The sequence below is a fragment of the Xiphophorus maculatus genome, chromosome 17, assembly GCF_002775205.1.
Source record: "Xiphophorus maculatus strain JP 163 A chromosome 17, X_maculatus-5.0-male, whole genome shotgun sequence".
In the NCBI taxonomy this organism is placed as follows: domain Eukaryota; kingdom Metazoa; phylum Chordata; class Actinopteri; order Cyprinodontiformes; family Poeciliidae; genus Xiphophorus; species Xiphophorus maculatus.
Window position 1 is genome coordinate 19,139,137 of NC_036459.1, and position 27,747 is coordinate 19,166,883.

General features: G+C 37.8%; 1 protein-coding gene across 1 annotated transcript; it reads right to left on the bottom strand.

Annotated features, from left to right (window-relative positions):
* Positions 1 to 632: 632 nt before the first annotated feature.
* On the bottom strand, positions 633 to 27,747 carry arhgef39 (Rho guanine nucleotide exchange factor 39). The gene is made up of 12 exons (XM_023349861.1): positions 27,661 to 27,747; positions 26,092 to 26,263; positions 24,481 to 24,575; positions 20,324 to 20,444; positions 19,805 to 19,923; positions 17,324 to 17,394; positions 12,550 to 12,678; positions 8,650 to 8,879; positions 4,545 to 4,633; positions 2,673 to 2,778; positions 1,913 to 2,010; positions 633 to 1,459 (listed from the first exon to the last, which is right to left on the bottom strand). Exons 2-12 carry the CDS (start codon positions 26,239 to 26,241, stop codon positions 1,423 to 1,425), a joined length of 1,245 nt encoding a protein of 414 aa, XP_023205629.1. The 5' UTR covers positions 26,242 to 26,263; positions 27,661 to 27,747; the 3' UTR covers positions 633 to 1,422.

A 27,747-nucleotide genomic window follows, 5' to 3' on the forward strand; every position in this document is an offset into this window, starting at 1 on the left:
TTTCTATTTCTGTATCTGAAGTAAAGTCAGATCTGACAACTAACCATATTCACAATACTTTATTGATCCCAAACAGATATTAAATGTTGTTGTAACTCATATTAATTCAAATTTTTAAAGAGTCATTGTAGATAGTGATGGGTATTGGTGGGAAATATCTACTGTAGCAAATCTAAAGAAGCCTCTGACTGAAGACACTATCTTTTCCAATGACAGTCTCATGAAAAAGATGGTCAGGGCTCTGCTGCCCCAACAGATGACAGCAGAAGAGATGACACTCTCAACAACAGACTGATAGGTCTGCACTATCATGCTGCAAACCTTGAAGGATCTTGGCTTCCTCAACAAGTCCAGTCTGCTCTGTCTCTTATAGATGTTTCACTGCTGTGTCTCCAGTCCAGTCTGTTGTCCAGATTAACATCGAGGTATTTATATTCCTCAACCACCTCCACTTCTTCTCCCATGATGGAAAGAGGGTTTGATCTAACACTGTTTCTTCTGAGTTCTAGATCACAATATTGTTGTAATATTAATGCAATACATTAATTAATTCTGTTTAATCTATTCAAACCATTCAGGAACCAACAAGCAACAACAAAATCAAGCACTCAAGTTTTAGTTTGTTCTATTGTTTTCATTTTATGAGGAAATGATCATTTTCATCAGTTTTTATTTGAAACCAGTGTAACAGCTTTAAATAGCATGTTGAGTAGCAAAAAAAAGCATTAAAAGACTCAGTGTGCAATATAAAGATACAAAATAGAGGTAATATTTGCAGAATTTCTGTAAAAAGGTAGAACAAAGGGAGGAAAACATGTTCCAGATCCATGTCTGTTAACCAGGTTGTTCTGCCTGGATGGGGGTAGACACAGAACCTTCTGATACACACCACAGAACTTTCAGGAAGGAGCAGTGAGTGAGCATTTATCCTGCAGCTGCATGGCAGCAGAACCCCAAACTCTCCATCAGTTTGTATTCTCTGGTTTTAGGAGTTAAAGGCATACATTCTTCATCAGAATACAGAAACAGATATTAGCTGAATCAAGTCAATCAGATAATAGAGTTCAATGTTTACATGATGTTAACATTTTGCATATAGTGCTATATGTTTAATTATCCCATGATTATCGTTTATGTGACTCGCTGCTAAGGTTGCAACAGCAGGATCTCACGATTAATTGCAGATATATTTGATCCATAGGTAAGAGAAAAAAACATGTCACATGAAGGGAAAAAGTTGAGGTTAGTTTATAAAACAAAGGTTAGGTTATAAAAAGCTCTGAGGTTGAAGTAAACGCAGAGGAAAACATCTGGGTGATGCAGGCAGTGCAGCTGCATGTGATGATTTAGAGGACAGCCTGAGTGTGGAATCAAAATGTGCAGGTGAGAGAGTCCACACTCATCTGAGACCGAAGGAACCCATCAGAGGATCACACAGCTGGAAGAGGAGTCTTCTGCACTGCTGGGCACAGAGAGAATGTTCTCAATCAAACCGCCTCACACAGAACAGAAGGCAAGTTAGGAATAGAAAACTTAAAAATTTCTGTAACACACACCCACATACAGTTATGTTCAATTTTCGGTCAATCAATCAAGTTTATTTTTATAGCATATTTATGCAACAAGGCAGTTCAAAGTGCTTTATATTATAAAAACCTAAAGTCATAAAAACACCATAAAGTTAACAATTGAAAAACTAATAAACATTAAATTTTCTTTTCATTCTTATATTTTTCCATCAGATTATTTATTTATTTAATGTCCCCTTTGTTTTTAGGACATATTTGTTGTCCAGCTAATAAAGCTGCTCCAAAACTCTAAGCAGAAACTGTCACCCGAGGGAGCAAAACAGAATATAATTCTTCACTATTACTATGGAATGTTCAGATCTGCGGAGCTACAAGGACCTTACATTGGTTCTGCGTCGACTGACTGCTTTGTCCTCTTGGGGGCGCTGCACTCCAGCTCAGCCACTGACTTCTGAATGCGCTCCGAGGGTTCAACGCTGGCCTGAAGACAGAGGCGGGATTTAGTTTATAAAGTGGAAAGGGGAAACTAATTTCTGACCAAGCATGTGGAAATGACAGCAGCCTGACTGTCTCAGGTGGCTGACAGGAAACAACCTCAACTGGATGATAAGTCTAATCTTAATAGAACACAGAAGACCTGCAGCAGATTATCAACAGAGATGTTGTTTTATTTTAATCTTGTTTTGTATAATCTTTGTTTGTTCTTACCAAGACAAATGCTCATTGTCCAGGAACAATGGATGAAATGATCCTGGCACATTTACAGAAATGTTAATTAAAGTGCATTCCCCCAGTCAAATAAATAAATTAATTTCAAATTTACAGTTTGCAGGATCTTCTTTATTGTCTGACTAAGTATGAACTGCACAGATTGTACAGTACATGGTTCTCAGAAGGCCCACATTTCTGTATTAAAACACCATCTATTGGTCTGATCTAATATTACAATTTTTTGTCAAACTGAATTTGAGAATTTTATTTATAAGCCAGAATTGTGAAAATTAAATGAAATAAATCTATTCACTGATATTTACATGTATCAAGCCCCTTGAAGATCATTAAAACTCCTGAAGCACAAAATGACTGGAGTTAAAAGCCAGAATTTCTACCAGTGAGGAAGTTTCTGATGGCTTTTTAACTCACCAGGTCTCTCTTCCTGCCTGGATTGGAGTGATCCACAGCCGGGAGGAGAGGTCGGCCACATTGCTCATCTCTCTGAAGAACCACTGTGTGCTTAGCCTGCAGCTTCCTGGAAACACATTAGCGGTCACATTCAGCATTATGCTAGATGAGTGTTTGTTGAAAGACCTTTGTTGTGTATAAATATGGAGGACCTTTGTGCACATATTTGGCACCAAACTGAGGGAACAAACCCTGCAATAGTAGCGGAGAGAGATATGAAGGTTTGGAAAGTCCAACTTCTGATTACCTTTGGTAGTGATCTGGTAATAACAACACGTCTTACCACACTGGAGACAAGAAAATACTTACAGTCCCCTCTAAAAGTATTGGAACAGTAAAGCCAAATTCTTTGGTTTTGTTGTACACTGAAAACATTTGGGTTTTCATCAAAAGATGAGCATGAGACAAGAGTTCAGAATGTCAACGGACTGCCAGGAAATAAAATGTCAGTTTTTATTTCCTGGTATTTACATGTGGATGTGTTACGCAAATTAGTTCATATCACCATTTGCATTACACCGCTGCATTTTTAGGTGAGCAAAAGTAAAGGGAAAATAATGTTAAAGTGAATAATATGTAATATTTAATAATAACACATTTTATTTATAGTATCCTTTAAATCAAATGGAACACATTCACATGCTGACATGGCTGCAGTGTTCAATCTGACAGAAGTGTCTTGCCCAAGGACACAAACAACAATGGTGGAGCGGGAATCGAACCAGTGATCCACTGATTGTGAGGCAAACTCCTACCGCCGTCCCCACCATCACCCTTACGTCCTGCAGTGAATGCCTCAACTTCATCAAACTGTTGCATTCTTCACTGTGATGCTCTTCCAGGCTTTTACTGCAGATTCTTTCAGTTCTTGTTTGGGGGGTTTCTCCTTTCAGTCCTCCTGAAAGAGGAGGTGAAATGTGGGCTCTCTCTGGTTAAGATCAGGTGACTGACTTGGCCAGTCCAAAACCTTTCACTTTTTTTGGTAGTATGTTTTGAGCCATTGTCCCAATTACTTTTGATGCCTTTCTCCTTGGGTTGGTAGACAAAATATTTCAGCACACTTTGGATTTTGTTCTGCTGCAATCCTTATCAGTTACAGCATCAATAAAAATCAATGAGCCTTTTCCCGTAGCAGCCATGCAAGCCCAATCCTTGACATCATCTCCACCATGCTTCATAGATGAGCTTATGTGCTTCGGATCAAAAGCAGTTGATTTCTTTCTCCACACTTTGGCCTTTCCATCACTTTGGTAGAGATTGATCTTGGTCTCATCAGTCCCTAAGTTTGTGTTCCTGAACTTTTCTGGCTCATCTCTGTACTTCTTTGCAAATTGCAACCTGGCTTTCTAATTCTTACCACTGATAGGTGGTTTGCCTCTTTGGGTACATCCTCTCTATTTTTATTTTCTGAGTCTTCTTTGAACAGTTTATTGTGATACCTTCACCTCTGCACTGTGGAGGTTGTTGGTGATGTCACTTACTGATGTTTTGAAGTTTTTCTTCACAGCTCTCAAAATATTTTTGTCATTAACTCTGTTATTTTCCTTGGGTGACCTGTTCGACATCTGTTGCTCAGTACAGTTCCAAATTGTTGTGCTTGCTGTGCCCAATGTTTGTCCAGTGGTTGATTGATTTTCCTTCTTTTCTCAGCTTCAAAATGGTTGTCTGTTCTCCTATAGACAGCTCTCTGATATTCATATTGGTTTAGTCTCTTTGACAAGAAATACTCACTTTATAGGTATAAACAAGGCAAAATGTAGACAAGTCAATATTAATGTTAGAACAGTCAAAGTTAAAGGCAACACCTGGTATGTGTGTGTAGCAGCTATATACCTTACGGCTGAGTTCAGGCACTGATACCAGTCATTGAGGTCGTCATGGTTACTGGACATCAGCAGGAGTTTTGCATTGGGGAAGGTTAGCTGAAGGAAGATATGGGAAGAAAAGAGTAATGATGTCTGATGAAGATGTGAGTTCCTAATCAGTTCCTGTCTATTTCCATATTTCCAGGTCTGGAGTTTTTTTTTTTTTTACTAAGTAGTGATGTCTAATCTAAATATAAGCAGGCTCCTGTTGATGGAATCAATACATTACAGGAGTAGTTTCTTACTGATGTGGTCTTGTGACAATACCACCTTAAATTTTAGGTTTTTATTATGATAATTTTAAAAGTAACAATAAAAATGGATGTTCAACTTATTCAGTTTTTTCCCCTGCACGTCAGTGCAGCCAACCTCCACAAACACTGCTATTAAAAACATACAAAAATTGAAAAATGCTTCTTCAGGACACTTTTTACAAATTAATTTTTTTAAATCCATCTCTGGTACTTACCCAACTCCTGTAAGATTCTATCAAATAATTTCTTTTTCTGTGTATTCCTTTTAAAAATAGGGAAACATCTTACTAACGCAACTTCAATTGGGAGTATTATAGTTCATAATATGCAATATAAGGTTGTAATAAAGTATATTAAAACTAAATCTATGAAATGATTGTGACAGTATTCCAATGCAACGGGAAACTGTAAAACAGAAAACAATGATTCTGCATTTTAGATTGTGTTCCTTATATATCCCTTTATTCATAACACTAGGTTGGATGTTTTGTCTTTAGAGAAACATGAATTGCTTTGAATTGAAGCTTAATTTTTTGCCTCATATTGAAAGGTTTGTTTGCTCAACAGGCCAAAGAACATAAAGAACATTTGTAGCCACTTGGGTTATAAGAGTTTCCTATTGGCCTGTTTCTTATTCCAAAGGCTTGTTTTTAGGTGAAACACCTGTCTGCAGTGATGGAGAACCGACAGTAGGGGGCAGCCCAGATCAAGCAATACTATTCCTGAAAAAGCCACTGCTGTTTCTACAAGAAATTAGCAGAAAGTGACATTTGCAGTTAAAAAAAATGGTGCTTGGAAGTAATGTTAGTTAAGATTGTGCTGTAACCAGGTGAAGTTTCCAGGAAAAATAAAATTTTAAGTAGGCAAGAGGATTGATATTGTAATGAAATATTTTTAGTTCTGTTTTCTCAATGGTTACATGACATTGATAAAGTAATCCGCAAGGCATTGACTAGAGACTGACCAGAAAGTTCATGAAGGATAATTGTATTTTTTATTTGGACATTTAAACAAAATCTTTCAAATGTAACATCAACATAAGTCTTATTAAAGAGTTCAGTGAGTCAGGATGAGCAGAGTGCTTCATAATATTAGGCACCCACCCCTGCATAAATAAATTCCAGCTCCACTGCAGCACGGTAATTAGGGATTTGACAGGAAATCTGATCCTCTTAGGTAGAAATTATTTTGTGTAATAGGAACAGCAAAGCAGAAATCCTGATCGCTGCACATAATTTAGTCTAATTATTTATACATCAAAGAGAATCTGTCAGCGATGTGAGAAAATACTTAAGGAATGAGGGAATATTAGCAGGAGGAAGAGAGAGAGACGGGGAAGGTCAGGACAGACAGAGCGAAGGAAGCAAGACACAAAGAAAAACGGGAGGAAAAGAGGAAAGGAAAAAAGAAAGGAGAGAAGAAAAAGACAGAATTTTTAATAAAAATTCTTTTTAAAAAAAAAAACTTTGCATATAGATTGGCATGGCATTTACAGCTGTCAAATTTAATTTAGCTTTAATTCCTCATGGTCCTGCATGATGAGGGCCCTGGAGTGCTGATAGCCCTTTTCCTCTAGCTCAGGTAGGGGCCCAGGATCAATAATGTGTCGTTATGAGAAATTATGTGTAAAGCTATTGCGTATGCATGCGGGGCACCGTGGGATAAGAGGCTAATGAAATGCCATTTCTACCATTAGATAAGCTGCAGGGAGATGGCAGAGTGGGGTTGAGGAAGATGCATTTACTGGAAGACCAGAAGAGATGGATCTGCAACCTAATCGGATCCAGCAACTAGATGATTCTCTCTCTCTCTCACGCACACCCCCACACATGCATACACGCACACACACACATGCACACACCCACCCACACACACACACACACACACACACACACACACACACACACACACACACACACACACACACACACACACACACACAAAGAAGAGGATTTTATTCACTTCCTGGTCACTTATTCTAAGCTTAACTCTGACTCTTACTTGTTTAACACTAATCCTCACAATAAGACAGACATAAAACCTGATCTATCTGTCCTTGGGGCACAGTCCACTGTGAGGAAATCATTTTTCCCCCCAGGCACAGGAAAGGTACAGACTTATGATGGAATTAAGTAATTTACTGACAAGAAGGTTGCCAGTTCAATTCCCCATGTAAAAATGTCCTTGAGCACCAAATGACTACCTGCTATTTCACACAGAAACTATTAGTGTAGTGACACAACATGCTTCTGATCACATTAATCAATAAGGATGGAAGATAATGAGCCAAAAGCCTGAAGAATACGTCACAAAATTTGACAAGTTTAGCTCTTGACCAGAAAACAGAAACAAACATTATCTGAAGCATGCCAAGTTAGTATAGTAACGCAGCGCTAGCAAGAGCTAGCAAACAGATGTATTTTAGACTTCCAGATTAAAAACAGCTTTTGCTGAGCTTTCTGTAGGAGACTGCAGTGAACCCTGTGGAGCCAAGCAGCAACACAGATGCTGCTGCTCTCAACTAAACATGGTATAGTGAGACAGAGGAAGAGCTTTGAGGAGTAAGGAGCAGTGTGGAGTTTGGATAGACATCATGCAAATATCCCTAACAGTGCACTGAGTAAAAAGTTGAAGAAATTTCAACTTTGACCTGAGCACTGTCCAAGAGCCACCAAGCAGCTCGCACCTCCACACAGAGGTGGGAGCGTTGCTCCACCTGCACTTTGCTTTGCAAAGCTGCTGCACAAAAAATCAGCAACAAGTAGAGGAATTCTAGGGAGCAGTGAAGCTAGTGGTGCATTTGGTGTGAGAGACCCCGAGTTCTTCCCTTAGTTCCTTTATTTTTTTAGTCTTTCTTTTATTGCTCTTGCTTGAATGTCTTTGTCTTATTAAAAGAATAAACATCCATAACATGAATAAACTGTTGGCTCATGGTGGAATTGCACATTCTAATTCTCTCCTCTTTACAGAGTAAAATGGTAACTAAACTGAACTTAGAGTGCTTTTCTAGTCATACTATCAACGTGTTGTGCGTTATTTTCTCTCTCTCACTAATTTTCTTAAAAACTTTTTCGTTGTTTTGTAGTTGTCATAGTGTTGACAATTGAATCACTTCATCCTTTTTTCTTTTAAATATCATACATACATTTAAGATTTTGCACATTATGTTGACAGTTAAAACAAATGGTAGTCATTGTGTAAAAATGAATGTATTATGATAGAGTTTCAGATGCTTTTCCATGTGAAGTCATTACACATGATCAGTTTACTAGTAAAATGTGCACTTGGTTTGCCAATAGTTGGCAAGTGGAAAGTGCCATAGTTTTTCTTGTTGCGTCTAACTTTCCCAAGCAGCTTGTGAACTCTTTCTGGGATTACATTATTAATAAATGTATGAAATTACCTCGTGGGTTGGATCCAATTATATCTGGCCTGTAAGGCCTAGGGCTTAATATGCCTGGCTTAAATCATTTACACTGACATTAACACTTCACAACTCAAGAAAAAAATCCCCTCCCCCACCCAAGAATAATTACCAAGCATCTTTTAATTAGTATACAACACACTTGCATGGATAATACTCAAAAAACAAAGAAATTCCATCGTCTGGAGAGACTGAGTACCGAAGTTAACCTAATAGGCAAACAACGTTTGAACTGATCTTTACAATCTGTCCAGCTATTTTGTTTGTTTAATAAATATATTACATTTTTCTGTGAGTTGTAGAGTACATGGGAAAAAAAAAGAAAAATCATAATTCTGTTTGTGTTTTCAAAAACTAAAAACAAACCTGTCATACCAAAGGCTACAAGAACTTACACTGAGCAGTCCTCCCTGGCTCCTGGTGTGGCCAAAGACCTTTTCAACAGCAGCGTCTTGCAGCGGGTAGGCGTGCTGGCTTACAAACTTCTCGCCATTGGAGAGAGACAGTGGGCTGCAGCGTCTGGCCTCCAGCAGGAGGTCAGAGAACAGGAAGAACATCTTGGTCTTTGCCTCAGAGCCCTTTGGAGGAACCATGTTTAGCCAACCTTCACGGATGAACCATCTTCCTGTGAAATAGAGATGATTGGTTGAAATTATTTTTTACTTTCTCTACAGGATGTGGGTTATTCGAAAATTCAAAAAAAAATCAAAATTGAACATAGAAAGCTCCAAATAAATCATTTTTAGCTCAATTTCTTTTCTGATTTTGGCTAGGGGTGGCAGCATAACATAGCAGAAGATGCAGTGTATGTATAAAAAAAGGAATTCAGTCAGACACTCCAAATCATACATCAAATTATTTGGTACAGAGCATGAGAAAAGGTTGAATTACCTGCACATTATTCCTATTATTTATTTTGCTTCATTGTTTTTTTCTTTATTTGTTGCAGCAGCACCTCTTGCCGTTATCATTCTAGTTAACTGCCTTTGTGGCCTATGCCAAGAGAAAAGCTCATGTTTTTACTTTGATTGGCAGCAGTAAGATGACAGCTAATAAGCAGGGGACTGACATTTAGATAGATAAAATGAAAATTTATCCTGGGTCCAGAGTCATTTTCACCAAAGTGATTGTAGTTAGCCTGAGTGACTGCAGCTCTGCCTTTGGGCTCAGGAAGGACATTTTCAGCAGAAGACAAGCCCACTGAGATTAAGTGGTGGGGCCAAGAATGGGTCACATTGCTTATAAATGCAATGTGCTTCAAAAAGAAAGAGACATGCCATGACTTCTCACATGTTTCACTGGAAAATGACTGACTGTTCCAATAAATATGAAATAAACACTTTCTGAAATCTAATTAGCTTGTTTGAGACAAAAGCACTATTGCAGGTACCCATTAAAAGAGAAGATTCACATGAGAATTATTTTATTACTTCAAATTCAGGAGTTTAAACACATAACATTCTTAGTTCATCTGGTGTTAAGTCGATCTCCTTAGTCTTTTCCTGATCATCTAACCAGGATTACCAGTTTACTTCAAGGTAAAGCTTACTGAAGCTAAATTTAGTTAGCAGACTCTCCTAAGTCAAACCTTAGAAGTTTTTCTGGCTGACTTTTTGTTAAACCGCTATTGAAGCAGAGATAATATAGATTTATTATTAAATCTATATAATAATAAATGCCATTTATTAAACAAGCCAAGAAATCAGTGGTTTTTGGACTTTAGCTGCAGCTTCTGGATGGAACTCTCATGCAGGCATTAAATGAAAATCTTAAGAATGAGCTTAACTGCCGAGACAAACCAAAGAGTCTAGAAGAATGAATTAAACTTACAATTCATTTACACAACTGTTTAGGACAAAGATCTAAAGGAAAACAATAGAAAATAACGGCTAACCCTTTCATGATGTCATCAGCTTCTTTGGTTGATCCTTTCAAGTTACCCCCAGCAGAACCCTTCCAGATCGGACCAGAACCACAGCTGAAGAACATTAGCGTCATATGGCATCCCAGCATCGTTTCTAACCACGCTCATTTGCCCTATATGGTTAGGTTTGAACTAACCCAATTTAAAAATGATTCCATGCAATTACAGTTTGTAGGTTAGCTTGTCTGACATTGGCTCTAGAATGTGAACATTTCCATGAATATGTTTGAATAACTGACTTTTGTATAATTTAAAGATAACATGATTACTGACTTAAAATTTAAAAAATGCTTGGGTGATCAGAAATTAATAAAGGCTCAAAAAATACAATCTCAGATTATTATTTTTTAAACCATGTCATGTCCTGAGGCTTCAAATGAAAAATAAAAATAATTGAAGTGAAGGAAAAATATTTGGAAGATTCATGGACAATCAAACCTCATTACTTACAAACAAAATGTAGGACTTCAGTAACAAATACATAAAAACACACAACAGTGTGCTGTATCTGCCTTAGTGATTTAGGCTTTGAGTCCCACAATTGCCCCTCTTCTGTCCTCCAAAGCTACTTAATATGTTGGAGGGGCTCTTATGCTTCTGATCTGTAATAGGCATTGCTTTTCTTTCTCCAACATTAAAGGTGGTGATTGTGAGGAGGAAGGAGAATGGGTCGGGATGAGGTTGCTGCGTGGGGAGGTGCTGCTGCACCTCTGAAGTCTGCCTGGTGGGACCGGAGCTTTATTCACTAAAATGGAGCCTGTGCACTGCAAAGGCTTGAGAACTTGGATGAGAGGAAGCTTTCAAAACTTTCCACATTGGCCTTAGAGACATGAGCTGCTATTCATCGTTCACTCTCAGCCTCCATGAGCTGATTTAAAAACAGCTTGCATATCCACAAAGACAAACACAGGTTTGTATTTTCTATCCATTCATTTTAGGATATGAATAATCAACTTAATTTACACCCTACCTCTAATCATAACCCCTTTCCATTAAAATGTGCTTCTGCACCATGAGGTCTTTAGGAGATTACTAAATACACCACAAAAGGTCCTAAATATGTAACATAAGCAAGTACACATAGAGGCACACACCAGCGCGCACCCCCACATGCCGTCACACACACACGCACGCATACACACATTAAGAGAAACACACATTCTGGCTTTCTTTTTATCTTCTGGTCTGTGAGATGAAGCCGGACTCTAATTGGTCCTGGGGGAGATTGGCAGGGCGAGCAGCGCTACAATGAGGCCTAATTCTCTTGAGGCAAACAAAAGGAAGGGGAGTGGCAGGAAGAAAAAAGCCACCATTCCACAAAGCATTGGATGAACGGCAACTCAAGAGAGGAAATAAATTAAAAAGGTAGAAAGCAGGTGAAGGGTAAAGGTACATTCATTCATTAATTGAAATAGTTTTATAACTTGTATCTACTTAAAGTATTTTCCAGTAGTCAAAGATGCACAGGCAAGACAAGAAAAGACAGTTCAATGGTTCTGCAGCATATTTAATGGTAAACACATATAAACGTTTTTTTTTTTTTTTACAGCCATTCCCTATTAAATTTGTGCTGTTATATTAATCTACAGTGTTTCCCCCTACCATTATCCAGGTGGGGGTCGTAATCGTCCTCCTTACCCCCCAAGAAGATTACGACATAGTAATTGTAGGTATTCACAATGAATGCCTTTAATTTTATCAACCTTTCTAGTAACAGCAGGCCACATTATGAGTGATTTCTGCCCCTAGTGGTCACTCATCTACCTGACACACTGAACTGAGTGTGAGGGTGCACTCACCAACTAACGGAGCTTGCTCGGTTTGCGTGACTTCAAATTTCAAATTTCGAATTTTCAAAAGCACCAACCACAAGGCTGACAAACGCTGAATAAAAACACACACTTCTACTATATATCAACGACACACACACACACACGGGTAAACACACGCTCCCGCCAGCTGACAGAGAGCAAACACAAAAAACTGTCATAAAATCCTGCAAAGCACGCAAGGCTATCAGCCTTGTTAGTGCTCAGTCATTCAGATGCATTAAACACACTGATGCTGGTGAGCTACGTTGTAGCCACAATGCCCTACCCGGAGCAGACTGACAGAAGTATGGCTGCCACTGGGCACTCTGACCATGGAAGACTGGTGAAGTGCCTTGCTCAAGGACACAACAGACTGAGCGGGGCTTCAAACCAGATGAACCCCTATGTCCTGACAAACCATCGCCCTGCTTAAGCTTAGCTGTGTCTTCCTCTCCCCCTTGTGTCTCAAAGGACTTTGAGCAACAGATTCAGGAATGTATAAGAGAGATTGTGGCAATTGATGAAAAAGATGAAAGGAATGCGTCATTGGAGGATCCAACCTGGAGCCAACACCCGCGTCTTTCGGCCCTGCAGCAGCTTTTGCACTCTGCAGAGCTGCAGGTGGTTTTCATGGCGCTGAGCATTGCCCTGGATACGCTGGAAAACTTCACACACAGCAGCCACGGCTCCTACAGAAATCAAAGATATATAGTGTATTAGAAGGACATTCACAAAACTTGTGTGTGAGCTCTTTCTGAATATGTTTCTAAACATATTGTGGGCATCCACACATTTCTGTGTCAAATGAAAGAGCAAACATGTAAGAAAAAATTACATGTTTCGGTTAAGAAAAAACATTTCAAAACCATGTGAAGCAGTAAAGGGGTCCAGATAAAATCTCTCTAGCAAATTAGCAGTGATAGTTATAAAAGTAATATAAGACTAGAATATAAGAACCAACCAATGGCTGGGTGGAGAAGTTCGGGAACAATCGGCAGAGTTTGCAGAGCAAGGTAAGCACATATAAAGAGGTGGAAAAAGGTCTTGCTGATTTCAGGAGAGAGTGCAGATTACTCCAAGATAATAAAACAGTAACTCAAATAACCAATCCACTGTTTCTCCTGTATTAGCTCCAACCTAACAGTAAATTAGCTACTCCAACCCTGCACAGCATTCCACCCTGACCAGCACTGGTTCTGATTCTGTTCTCAGAGTACATCACATTTTTTGAAAGTTAAATATTTTCCTTTAAATGGCTCATACAGTTTAAGGTCACATAAATAGGAATCCCAATAAAGTCTAGGAATCATCAGTTTCCTGTGAATGAAGTTGAGCTGCTTGGTGCACAGCTATGGCAGGCCGTCTGTACATTTAATAATCTTGTGTATTTTGCTTCAGTTTTCCACCACTGCATTCATCAGTTACAGAATCATAAAAAAAATTCTGTAAACAGAAGAAAACACCCAACATTAAGTCTACATTTTGTCACTACTCTAGTAAAGTATAATTTAGATTTTTCTAAATAGTTTTCACTGAAACAAATTGATTGACATAGTTATATTGTCACATTCACAAACATAGATACAGATATAAGTTCAGATGAATGCAAATATCATAAGCAACCCATTGTGAAGACAAAAGCCAGCTGAAGAAGCAAATATTGATAAGTTCTGAACAGTGATCATCCTGCTCTTTTCTGAGAATGTATGACACATCTTACAAAAAAATGTAAAACTTGATAATTTGTTTTTAACAATAAATTTTCTGATCTGTTTTTGAAAGGCTTCATAAGATCGCAGACTAACACAACCTGATTTCAGTAAGTTCCTGTCAGGAACTCTACTGAAAATGAAAATATTCAGAGCCCTGATTAGGTGTGATGGTCTGCTGAACAGTGTGTTCAGAATCACCAAACCATGGTTATTTTAATTAGGGATGCCGGTCTCCACCACAGGGATCCTTCTGTCCCATAATGCAATAGCTGCTTTCAAGTTAGTTTTTATGTCTATGATATGTACAGAAAAAGCTAAACCTGTTAAACATGGGGTATTATAAAAAAAATTATTTCTTTAAAGGATTTACTACATCAAACCATTACCATCAGAGGAATATCATACTGACTGGACTGATGACGTCCCAGTTACCAGTAATGGCACAAGTGCTTAAACAGTGCAGAGGTCAGATGTCACTTTATCATCCACCGCAGGAATCATAAATAATTGCTATGCAAATTTTTTTTCCAGAGTTGAGTAAAATTAGCCTGTGGAATAAAAGTTTACAGAGCTTACAAACTAGATGTAGGCTTAGCTGTAAGCAGAAATCTTCAGGAAATCACAGATGAAGTTGTATGAACTCTGTTTCCAGTAATCCGACTGTAAATCATGTTGGAAATTAGCGATTAATAAAACTGTCTGTAAGTGGTAAAACCAAAGTTGTGTCATGAAAAATTATGCTGAAATTTGATTAAAAACAAATTTACTCACGTTCAATGCGTCTGAAATGTCTATTGACGCTGCCTAACCAGCAGCAGCTCATTTGCATAATTGTGATGAAGCCATAAAACATCACATTCCTTAATGAGGTCAAAACAGGCCTCATTCACTGATCAGGTGAAATCTCAATATTTGAGAAAGATTTTGTGCATTAAATGTAAGGAACAAGTTTTGCATATCACACAGAATGCTTGTTTCAGGAAGCATAATAGTGGACCTTTAAAGCCAATCAAGGAAACTCTCGCTGAACAGCTTATAGCAAGAGTGTCAGACTCATTAAGATCATCAATGTCCTCTTGGTGTGGCAGAATGTATTGATAAAACCCATTAACAAATTGGTAAAATATGAATAAATAGCTATGTCTGCTTCAGTAAGTACTTTTTAAAGTTAAATAATATTGAACATCTTTTCACATTGATGTAATTTAGCAGTACACAGATAAAACCTGATTTAACTTGACTGATTAAACAATATTTAAGCACAGAACTGTTATCTTGTCCTGGTGGGCTGGATTTGGCCCCTGTGGTTTAGAGAATAAACCATCATACCATTTGGTGGTATTAATGTCCCAGTTTGTTGCTTTGCCCCCTCTCTCTCCTCTTTGTCACTGGCAGCACACATGTGCAGTAGTGCCTGTAATAATTATGGGATGAATTTCTATGAGGATATGTTGAGTTTTTGCCCTCAAGTTCACAAATTCACCTCTTGTTTTTGTTCAAAGCAGCTGGCTGTCTTCAACTACTGGGCATTGGTGCAGTGTACAACTGAAAAAGGTGCTTGCAGTGTTTTCCCAGTTTAATAACAAATATCATCTGTAAAAGTTACATGCAGACAATGTTCTCCTGTACAGTTTTTAGAAGAAACATTCTACATAAACTCTACTGTGAATCAGTTAACAATGCAACGACTTTGAAGTTAAAATGCCTTGCCTGCAAACGTTCCATTTCTCCAAGGATCACTTGGGAAAGAACAAAGCCTCTGACTTGAAAGAAGAAGGCTAACATGGGACCTGAGTGCACTAAAGTCTAGTCAGTGGTGCTGAATCAGCCCCTCGCTCCTGCCAGGCCTCCTCCAAAAAGTGCATTTACAAAAAGAATTAGGAGAAGGAAAGAAGAGGTTTTAAAATGATCATCTCAACCAGGACTGGTGGCTTCAGGAGGTTTCAGAAATTATGTGTGTGATAACAACAGGAAAGAGAAATAAAAAGATTCATTTTTATGAAACCACTGAGAGGACACGCCCCAATAATGAACGCTATCAGTGAGCTTGGATTTAAAAGTAAAGTCTGATGCAAATTTCTCACTAATCTAGATTTTAATCCACTTTGCATAATTTAAACACTAGCTTACTACCAACAACAACAAAAAATAAATTAAAACTTAATTTAGTAGTTCTGTCAGTAGAACTACTAAGCCTAAGAAGACTTGTGCAAGCCTCGTCCCCATCGTCCTCCTGCTACTGCACTGCAAACACTATTTTAACCTGTGAACTCTGGCACGTTTTCATTCAGTTCCAGTATCTTTGCTGTGGTTCTCTGGGCGGTAGCAAAAGCTGTGATTCTATGAAAATTAACTTCATACAAGAAATTAAGAAAAAGAAACCAAATAAGAAGCAAAACAGAAAATAAAAGAAGCAATTTCTGAAAACGTCTGGTTTATCAATAAAACAAACAAACAAACAAAAAAAAGACTACAGAAAATATGACTATTTCAACAGTCACTGACAGCAGCAGGACTGTTTGTTGCCTTGGTTTCCACATTTATCTTCCACCTGCTGCAACTCTTTATTCCAAATTTTTCTTCAGTTGTGTTTGACCCAGTACAAAGATTTATCAGACTTCACAGATTAGAACCTGAGCTGCATTGCTCAGGTCCGACTGTGTTCCAGACACTCAGATCACAAAATTTGCAACCATGAAAACTCAGTGCAGGTACACCAACTAAATGCTGCCTTAATATGTAGAAAGAGTAAAGTAATGCTTCAGGGAGAAGGGAAAGGAAAGAAGGAAAACAAACAGATACAGAATGGAAACAACAGTTAAGTCTCTTGTGATTCTCTGTTCGTTAGCTTAATCCAGTTTTGCTAAAATTATCCGAAATTTCTCATTGAACAATTTCCATTATGTGCTCGTATGTGCTACACATACAAGGCTCCCTGATAAAAAAAATACTAATGAGAAGAGGAAGGAAAAAGGAGGGCACAGTAAGATATGTACCTTCATTTTAGAGTCAGAGGAGGTTTTAATTTGTAAACACACGCAGCACACCAGCAACCACATTTTAATTGATACACATAAATAATTCCTTGTGTATATTTGCACTTGAAGCACATTTCTGTTTATTTGACAACTGGAAATAGTCATTATCAAGATCTGTGCTGATGTTGAAGATTTTATTTATTAATATAACCGCCTGCTTAATATGCTCTGATCCACTCCTAATTAATGAGGTCAAACTGGAGCCACATGTACACACAGTATTCTCTTGCTTTCATTTTCTCTCCAGTCAAATGAAAATTTCACACTTACAATGGAGTTATGAAGAAAAGCACTTTTCATTCTCCTTTAAATAAAGACAATCAGACAGACTACAGTGTCATGAGAACAAGCCATAGAGTTTCTAACTGTGCAGACTCCTTAATTTGTTGCTTAAAGATGTTTGAAAGAGGCCAACACGATCTTCGTCTAATGATGCAAACCACATTAAAGCTGCTCCTGTTTGCATTTAATGAGAAATTCATTAGCAAAGACATAATGAAAGGCGGAGATGTAAATACAGATGGTCCATATTTCTGTTGTACTAAAACAAAAACATGCACTAATTTAAATAAAGAGATACTTACTGGAAAGCTGTTCAAACTCTGGGTGGTCTGGACTGGTGTTGGCGGCCAGGTCTTGGAGGAGATGCTTATACCTGAGTAACAAACAAAACCAGTTGAACTAACTGAAGAAATGGAAAAATGCAGAGTCAGCCAGAGTCAACAGCTGTTGGTATGTATTGAACTGTAGACTTTGGAAGATCTTCTCTGCCATTTGACCTAAAGCTGTCAAGCTGCGGTTGTTTATTTGATGTGAGCTGTCAAATAATAGTGTACATTTTGCAGTTAAAAAATTGAGATATTGATGCCATAATTACAAGACTCAGAGCAGGCATAATCCCAGTTATACTTTCCCTCCACATGGTCGCGCATTGTTAGCTCCTTGAAGATTGTTGCTCTGCAAAAAACATGCAGACAATCTGATCCCTAATAAGTCTATACGCATATTTCAAAGACATAAACCTGTATGGCAAATGGACTGCCCTTGTATAGGGCTTTGTCCAGAGATCCCCAAAGAGTTTCACACTACATTCAAACTAGATGATTTTCATTTTTTTAAGTAAATAAAAATCTAAAACGTTAATCAATGAAAATATGAAAAGTGAAATGCATGTGGATGTTCTCCTTTGTAAAGGTAAAGGAAATTTTATTTATATAGCACATTTTCAGCAACAAGGCAATACAAAGTGCTTTACAGGAATTAAAAGGAAATACAAACCAAATAACAAACCAAACGAAAGAGCAAAAGAAGAAAAAGCTAATAATGTTGATCCAAAGTAAATAAACTAGATATTCCTATTCAGGGTTGGTAAATAAGTATAAGTAAGTATCCTCTGGTCTAATTCCAAGATTTGTGTGTTGGTCTAACACACAAATCTCAATAAATTGCACTGAAGTTAGTGATAGTAAGAGAACAAAATAACAAGTCCATGGTGTTACTTTTGCAAAACACTGTATTGGTGAATAATCACTATACAAAAACTTGATACTTTTTCATAGGATAACATGACCTACAGGAACATTGACAGTTCTCATTGATTTTCACCATGTCTGTCTCCACCTCTCAGCCCACCCCTCCCTGAGTCTAGTCTTAACTTGTTTTACAGACACAGTGGTGCCACTGGAAGAGGCCATTATAGACAAAACCAGGCTGTTTGACTCTGGTCTGTTTGGTGGCATTAAATGTTCCAGCGTAATGTGACAGAGGTTGCTAAGACCAATGGTTCCCAAATTTTTTAGCCCACGACTCCAAATGTAATGGTGCAAGCTTCTCACACAGGGAGGGGAAAGTGGCTTACATTATCTACCTCTCTTTCTCTCTCATGCAGTAATGCCTAATAAGCATAAGCCTCAGTAAAAACCACTAAATAAAAGAACTTAGAAGCCTCATGGGTCGCAGTATCATCCTAAAAAAAATCCTAAAGCTAAATATATATATATATATATATATATTTCTGACAATGAAACAGTCATAGGAGGTGTTTATTTTTTTAAATCAGGGAAAGTTTTTATATTATTTCTGCCTCAACTTAGATTAGTTATGTTGCAGTCAGACGGCCAGATGAGGCATAATAAGGGTTTGACCCACCTATTAAATTAAAGGGGCAGTATTATGTATTCTCAAGGCAAAAAGTGCCATTTTATAGTACAACCAAGTACAGCGTTTCCCCTACCATTATCCAAAGCACAGACTGAGTGCAGACCCTTGACTTGGATTGTCTATTAGAATTTCTACTGTTCCTTCAGCGAACAAAAGGAGAAGTTGTGAATCATGACAATGATTTTCTGCTCTGTTTTAGAATTATAGGCTAACTGTAGTTTTAGTGATGGCAGAGGAGGAAGTGAACCAAGCCGTTCAGTCCGTTTTGGTCACACTTCCAAATATTGGATTAACATCAACAGCTCACTGGTTCGGATCGGCTTTTCTCTCTTCACAGTGCAAGATGGTTGTTTACAGCGCAGGCAACTTCTGGTTCGCTCATAGCATTGAACTACTGCATTACATATGTCACATACGTTTGCAACTGGGTAAAATTTAAAACTTTAACATAGGCCACGCCTCCAGGAAGTAATCGTTTCTCAACAGCCAAGTGTCCGGACCCTCTGGATGAAGCAAAGTGTAGAACAAGAGGCTGGTTTTACCAGGCTAGAACCTGGTAAATATCTTTATGAATATTAGAGGAGAATGGGCAGACCAGTTTGAGAAAAAAGGAAGACAACCTTTATTTTACCCAGCAGAATTTCATCTATGAACACACAATGAGTTGAACCTTGAAGAAGATGTGTATGTGAACCGTGGCGGCAACTTTCAATCTCACTACCGATTGCTTGGTCAGAATTTGCAGTGAACATAACAGCAAGAATCCATCCTGCCATGTCACAAAGTTAAAATAATAATAAAAATTGCTGAACACCAAATAGATCCCCAAATTCAATTTCCAATTCCAACATGATGAGAAACAAAAGAACCAGAATCTTAATTTAAACAGAAAGGTGAAGTCTTACTGACGAATTCGCTGAACTGGCATTTGAAGCATGTCCTCCAGCTTCTGGTTGTTGAACTGTGGTCGAGCTTCTTGTAGTTTCTTAAAACGTCTGAAGGCTTTATTTTTCTTCAGCTGGATCTGGAAAAAAAAACCCATTATATTAAGTGAGGTCATTTTCAAGGTCATACACAGGACAATGCAAATACTTTGGGACATTTTTATTGAAAGCTTTCTGAAGTTCTTGATTGTTTTTATTTTTTCATGTTACTCCAGGACAACTCCCTTGGTTTTGGAAGTGGTTTGGTATCTGGTTGTTAAACTGCAGTACATTGATTGCTAAAGCAGAAAGATGTGGAAAATAACACCTGCTGCATTCTAGGTGCACAAAGAAACTTTATAACAGATTCTTTCTCCCAGCTGTTTCATTTCTCATAAATGAAACAGTAAATAGAAGTGAATAAAAATATATACATGCACATTTTGTACATTTATTAAAAAATGATCCAACTCAGCTGCATAACAAATGCAGAGTCTCTACCCCAAGCACTTTGTTGGCATTATAGATGTTGTCCACATAGGTGTTGTAGTGGTGCAAATGTGAAGAGAACTTTTCCAGGCCTTTCCCAATGTAGCCATTCTCCAAATGGACCAGTAATGATCTGTAAAATACAAAGTAGCCAAAAATAAAACTTTGAATCATTTCAATTTGGCCGTTGAAAAACAACCAAAACTTTTTATTAATACAGCTTTGAACTTCATATATAATAGTTTCTGCATATCTTTTTTTAAACATCAGTTACATTTTTAAATCATTTTTTGGCACTCCTGGGCTTTATTGGACTGTAATCCCACAGGACGGGTCAGAGAGGAGGTGGGGCCCTTAACTGCATTTTTAACCCAACATTTTACTGTGTCTATGTGCTTTGATTTTCTAATGTCACCATTATTCACCATATATATATATATATTAAAACTATGAAAACAATAAGTTTACACATGCTTAATAAAAGTTAAATCAGACCAAAATTCTGACCTAACAGGTCAGTTAGGTCTGGCTGACCTGTTTTAGGTCAGTTAGACCTAAAACAAATTAATTTCTGTTCACTTCAATGTGTTCACATAATGTTCTTTCCTCAAGATGCCTATTTATGAATCTATTTTATGAAGTGCACCAGTTCCTCCTGTAGCAAAACAGCCCCACAACATGATGCTGCCACCACCATACTTCAGTTAGGATGATGTTCCAGGCAACAAACATCCCCATGTTTCCTCCAAATGGTCATTATGGTCAGACAGTTCCACTTCAGTCCCATCAGATCAGAGGACATGTCTCCAAAAATTAAGCTCTTTGTCCCTGGGGACATTTGCAAACTGCAGTCTGGCTTTTTGCTATTTCTTTTGGAGTAATGGATTCTTCCTCTGAGTTCCTTTCAGTCCAGTTTGGTGCAGGACAGTTTCACTGTGGGTAATGATTCTTACCAGCTTCAGCAGCTTCTTCCCAAGGTCTTTGGTTTCTGTTCTGGGTCCATCTGCACACTGCAGACCCCCTATGGGGTCGAACCAGAAAGCAGGGTGTTCTAGATGTACCTTGCTCCAAATAACTGTTTATCTTATTGTTTAAAGAAATGGTAATTATTCTGCAAGTTATGATTTTGAAGACATTAGTAAATAAATCTTTAACATATTCTCTCATCATTTTGATATGCTACCAAATAGAAATAATTTTGGCAATTCTAACTAAGCCAAAACAAGAGACGTTTGGTCTGATTTAACTTCAGACATGTTGATGTTTTGTTTTTGTTCTGTGTATGTAAACTTCTGGGTACAACTGTTAATTCTTTTATACAATCAGCATTGGAACAAAGAGAGAAAGAGAACAGTACAAATTTATGATAATTATTTTCTATGTGTTGACTACTTTGAATAAAAGTTCAAATTTCAACTTTTATAGTTTAACTTATTACCCTATAAAGTAGATGTGGAAAATACAGTACTAGGTTAATTTGTGCTGTTTGAATGTGGTAAAGTGCCTCAAGGCAACATGTTGTATTATATAAATAAACTGAATTGAATTGGTGTGTGTTGCTTTCATTTTAAAGATATTACATTGAGGTCAAACTTCAACCAGGTCACCCACAATAAAAAACTTCATCTGTTGCGTTATACTTGGCTGCTATAAGTTTTTGTCTGTGTGGTTTCTATTTTAAACAGAAAAATTTATAGCTCAAAATGTCAACAATTTATGACAGAATGTGGTCACATTTCAAACCCCAATGAAACTGCATTGAACTTTATGTTAAGGTGCAATATTGCACGAGAGATAAAGGCAACATCACGTCTGTATCAGTTTCTCCTGCCTGACCACACATGGTTTTTAAAGTCAAGAGGTAGAGCTTCTCTAAACACATAGCTTAGCAGGCAAGGTTCAAGGGTGAGACTTTTCCTGTAAGTCAATGTTCGGGGTGAACAGAGCCACTTTGTAGAGAAAACACACCTGCTGAACTCACCAAAACAACAGAATGAAGGAGATGAGAACACAGTCGCTAAGCCTGTAAGGCTCTCTAACAGACTCAACTGGCAGAGGGCTTTGGCACGTGTGAACGAGCTCATTATCTAAACTTCGAACACGCACACACCCTCATCAAATGATGCTACCCGTGACTTCTAACCACATGTCTTGTGCACACACACTTTACCACTGAAGTTGATTTAAATAGATTTTAATGAAGGTGCATGCTTAGGTAGACTCTACATAATCAAGCGATGCAGAAGCAGCTAGGAGGGTTCTAACAAGGGCTGGAAAACTTCAGATTCCGATTTTTATTAAACTCTCAGTCGGATAGGTTCCTATAATAAATATGAAACTAAGGATTATACACTTTATATATCAATACATCAATGTAAATTCTGGCCTTACAAAACAAGTTTAGTGAATACAACATGTCAGAACAGCTAAGTCTTTAATCAAACAAAGAGTAGTGTTAAATCTTTCTAGCAGTAAACCACTGTCTCCCCTAAGACCACTTCCTACAGGATAGACTGTCACTATGTTTCAAGCACTGATTCAGTAATGGGCACATAATGAAGATGTATGGGAACTGTGGAGCCATTCATCCAATAAATCAGAGTGTGTAATTTATACTTCAGTCTTCATTGTAGCACGCTAAACAAGAAAGCTTTGCCATCTGCAGGGACTCAAACCTTCATTTAGACCAACTTAAACTCCTTATTATGGGTGTCCAAGGCATCTGAACCAACAATTCCACAGCTTGCCTTGCTGAAGAGTGCAATTGTGAACACAAATTGCTTGCATTTTTATTTCAAATCAAGCACCAACTGTACTTTTTCAGATGACTTACCTTGTTTTAGCCAGCTGTAGCTTTGAAGCCTTCCCCCCTGAAGGGCTCATGTTGGGGAAGCTTCAGCCTGAGCAGGACAATAAGAGCCTATCACCTGTTTTCCCAACTTGTCAAAGAAAGAAAGCTCCAGAAAAACTTGGAGAGCAAACTTCTCTCTCACATTGGATACAAATCATAAAAAAGGCTAAGATTTCCATCCAGCTTAGCTCAATCCATCCATCCGTCCATGATTTATGTAAAACCAGGTTGTGGGGGCAACAGCGCCAGGAGGGTACCCCAGACGTTCCTCCACCCTAAAAAGAATCCTTCTACTCATTCTCAGGAATCTCAAGAAGGCGTTGGAGGAACTCAACACCCCATCACTAGGTTCAGTCAGTGAGGATTAGAATGTAGACGGACTGGAAAAATTGAGAGTATTGCTTTTTTCCCTAGCCCTTTCTTCACTACAACAGACCGAAGCAGCAGCACCCTCTAATGACAGAACCCCAGTCCATCTGTCCATCTCGTGTTCCATCCTACTCGTAAACCAGACCCTTGGCTCCTGCTTGAGCCAGAGACTGATCCCTAACTAGCAACAGTTTCCAAGGAAGACAAACTGTTTTGCAATGTTCAGAAATTTACCATTTCAAGTCAGAGTTTTATTTTATAAACGATATAAATGAAAAGATTTGTATTATTTTTAAACACAGATTTCTCGTAATGACAGGGCACTCAGTTAGCACCCATGTGTCTGTTTGATTTCCAGTTTGAAAAATGATGACATGTCCCAAATCCGATTTCCTTCATTTTGGGAAATTGGTGATCAGCTGATACTTACATGTGAAGCCGATCTCATCCACTGATGTTTTCTACCTCAGCAAAGGTCTAAAAATCAACCACTGTCCTCTTTTGCTCTGCATGAGAGAGGTCTGACTGTTAGCCCCGCCCACCAAGTCATGTCTGCACTCTTGCAGTTAACAATAGTCGCCCACAGTTGCCAACTCTGCGACTTTCTTGCTATATTTAGCAACATTTCAGACAAAAAAAATAAATAAAAATTGGAAACAGCATGTCAGGCTTGTTAAAGATTTTTGATCTGCCAGATAACTGCAATCGGTGAACCCGGCCTAGGCAGAAGTCAATGTAGGGTTAAAAAAATGCAAGGAAAAACAAATAACTGTACGTTATTAATATTACCTGGATAAATCATACGTGACATTTTATAGGTATATAATAAGAGAATGCCTCAAGATTGCAACACAGTAATAATGACAAACGACTAATTTTCATCAATTAACCAAGTCATGCACCAGTGATCAGCTCTTCAAAAATACTCAGGTACTCAAAAAATACTTACTGATTCATTGAAAAAATGGATTTGATGGAACTGAAGATTCCTTCTCGAACATCCTCCTTTAAGGTTCCTTTGGCTTTCAAGATTTCCACAAAAAACTGTGCAAAGGACAAGAAGATGGTTAAAACTCTGGAGCTGGACCAAGGTGGTGAGCTATAATATGAAAGCATTAAAAATCCAAATATCCATTAGCCAGAGCTTTGTGGGCTGTGTAGCTCACACAAAACCAGCACTGTTGAGCTGCCAAAATGACAAAACAACATCTGTTGGGATCTCAATCCATTTAAGCTGAAAATAGGATGAAGAAAATGAAATTTACCTCTAGTGAAGAGGTGGAGACCTAGTAGTTGCATTGAATTTAGACTATAGATGCACATACTAATTCTGCACTCTCCACAGGAAGGTAAGGTGTTGTTAATACTATTTGTAAAAACTTAGTTAGGCTTTGTTGTAGAGCTGTTATGTAAGGTTCCCTTCATCACTGCAGGAGGCAGAGGATGGATGCTGAATAGACTAGACACACTTTTACCTCTGCTGGGTCATTTTAATTTTCAGTTCAGGTTCACTATTAAATACATCAAAATTCAAGACGAAAGAAAGACGAAAAATATATGGTAGAGTTAAACAATAGTGTAATATTAATTCTGAGATATCTTAAATGAGAAAACAAAAAAATACAGTACATACATAACTAAATAATTTTTTGTTTTTGTGACCAAATGGGCTGGCACAATGCAGTATAAAGATGCCTATCTCTAAATGGTGCTGGTTTGACAGACTCAAAGTTCAAACTTTGTCTGAACACCCCAGCTGAGTTTCTATGCTGGTAAGATCCATGAGTTAATTCAGAAAAGCATTTTTTTTGTTTTGTTTTGAATTTTACTTAAACTATTTTTTGTCTATTCTTGGAATTGCATAAAATGGTCATTCATATTCTTATGTTAAATGTGTTTTCATCATCAGCTGTAAGCAGAAAATAATCACAAATAACTGAAATAAAGGCTTAAAGGTTAAAAACCTTAATCTGTGTGAAATCAATCTGTCTTATTTACTGATTGAGTTACTGAGATACAACATTAATATTCTAATTTATTGAATACCATTATTCTAACAAAATGATTGCATTGCAAAACAGTACTGCTATTGGTGTGACAACATATTGATATTTTATTGAACACATTGATGGACACATTATTACCCTAAATATCTCCAAAGTTTTTAAATAGTATCTCCCAATGAATATAAAAAATAAGAAAATAGCAGTCTTTGGAGATTTTGTGCTCCACAGCAGTTCATTAAAAAGATTGTAAGCTGAAGGAATGATGTATAGAAAAATTTTATAATTTTGAAAAAATACCCAAAATGAGCTGTCATATTTAAATACAAAAGCTATCATCAATTCTTCCTATTCCATCACTGACTTCTAACAAAGAAGCATAGAAGTCAATCTAGTGAAAAAAGAAATCCGAACATGCAATCGCCAAAAAATGGGTTTGTGTTACCATTTTGGTAACACAAACCCATTTTTTACCAAATTTCAAATTCGCAACAAGCCAATAAAAACGGGTCTAAAACCTCAAACCTCCCTTACTGAGAGCGATAATAAAAACATACTGTGGTAACAAGCTCCAGCTGTTGGCAGTAGTGCTGCTCTGTCTGCACCAACTCTTTAGCAGCTCGGCTGCGTTTCCTCTCCCAGCGGTCCCTCTGCTCCTGGATGCTGCTGCACCCAGAGAGACCGGGTGGATGAGGGGAGAAGCTCATGGTTACCGTAGTGAGGAGGAGACTGCAGGGAAACACAAGGACCAACACAAGGGTTATATTGAAACAATATGTAATATAATCGACCTATTAGATTGATTACAGGCCAAGAAATTCTTGAAATTTTACTTTTATTTTAAAGAAATGTATTTAAATAACCAGTACTACCATTAGAAATTATAGAAGAAGATAGGGAAGACTGCTGACTTTACAGTTGTCTCAAATCCGGTTGCTTAGTCACAGTCAGAACCTGAGTCAGAACCTTCCAGTTATTTTTCTCCTAAGCTCACATATCATGGTTCTGATGTTTTCTGTGACATGGTGCTGGCTCTTGAAGCTGTGAGTCTCTACTGAACTGTTAAAAGAGCTTTCCTTCACGATCACTTATCCATACCTGATACTTATCAAGTATGGATAAGTGTCACTTTTTAACTGAATTGCTAAAATAAATTAACATTTCAGTCATGACGACGTCCATATTTATTTAGACATGCTCTTAAAGAGTGACGACTGACGCTCCATGTTGAAGGATAGATGCATGACATTTTTCTTGACCTCCAAAGGTTTTCACATAATGTTAAATGGCATCAAATTAATCTAAAATTTAGAATCTCCAATTAACCCCAAGTAACTACAAATTATATATGTTTTACAAATCATACATTTAGATTTTTTTTTTTGCTTGTTTTACTTTGTCTGAAGTAGATGCTGTCCATCACAGCTGAGCTGTGCCTTGCAATGAAAATGGCTGAAAATGAAAACGGGAAACTTGTGGTGTATCAAACACTTATTTTCCCTGTTGTATAAATTATTTTAAAGCTTCTAAAGATTTAATAGTTTGTCTTAAGATTCAATTTCTTAGAAAATTGCATAATGTTAGAACTGAGGTTGCTAAATGTGTTATCTGACAAATGTATAGAGAACATCCTGACCAGGTCAGTTCATGGAGCCCTGCTGTTACATTTCATAAAGCAGAATAATAATTTTACCAAATGACAGAATAAAGCCTTAAGGGGAGGCAGTCAGGGCCCCGCCTGAAAGCTTCTCTGATCCGGCATTCCTGCTTCTGACAGACTCATGACCCCATATCCTGAAACTATTGGCAGTGTGGAAATTATTGTGCAACCACAACGTATTTACACATCATCCAAAACTTGCATATACTGAAACAACACGAAAGCGGCTCCTTCTACTACAGACGTCTGTCTGTACATGATGACAGTTTTACATGTTTTACTGTAACAATGCTTTAAATACTTCTAAACTTTTAGACAAATAATGAACACAAATGAGGGAGCTTTCTGTGGAGGTATAAGAAAATTGAAACAGGCACAGAAACTTTCCGATTTGCTTATTCAACCGCGCTCTCAAAGTAACAAGTGGAAACTATGCACCTTATTTTTAAACGAGAACGAAGCTTACCTTCAGCTGGTCTCCTGCTTTAATCAAGGCGCCCTTTTTTAACTTTTAACTTGTTTCCGGGTAGCCGCTGTGGGACGCCCGCTGATT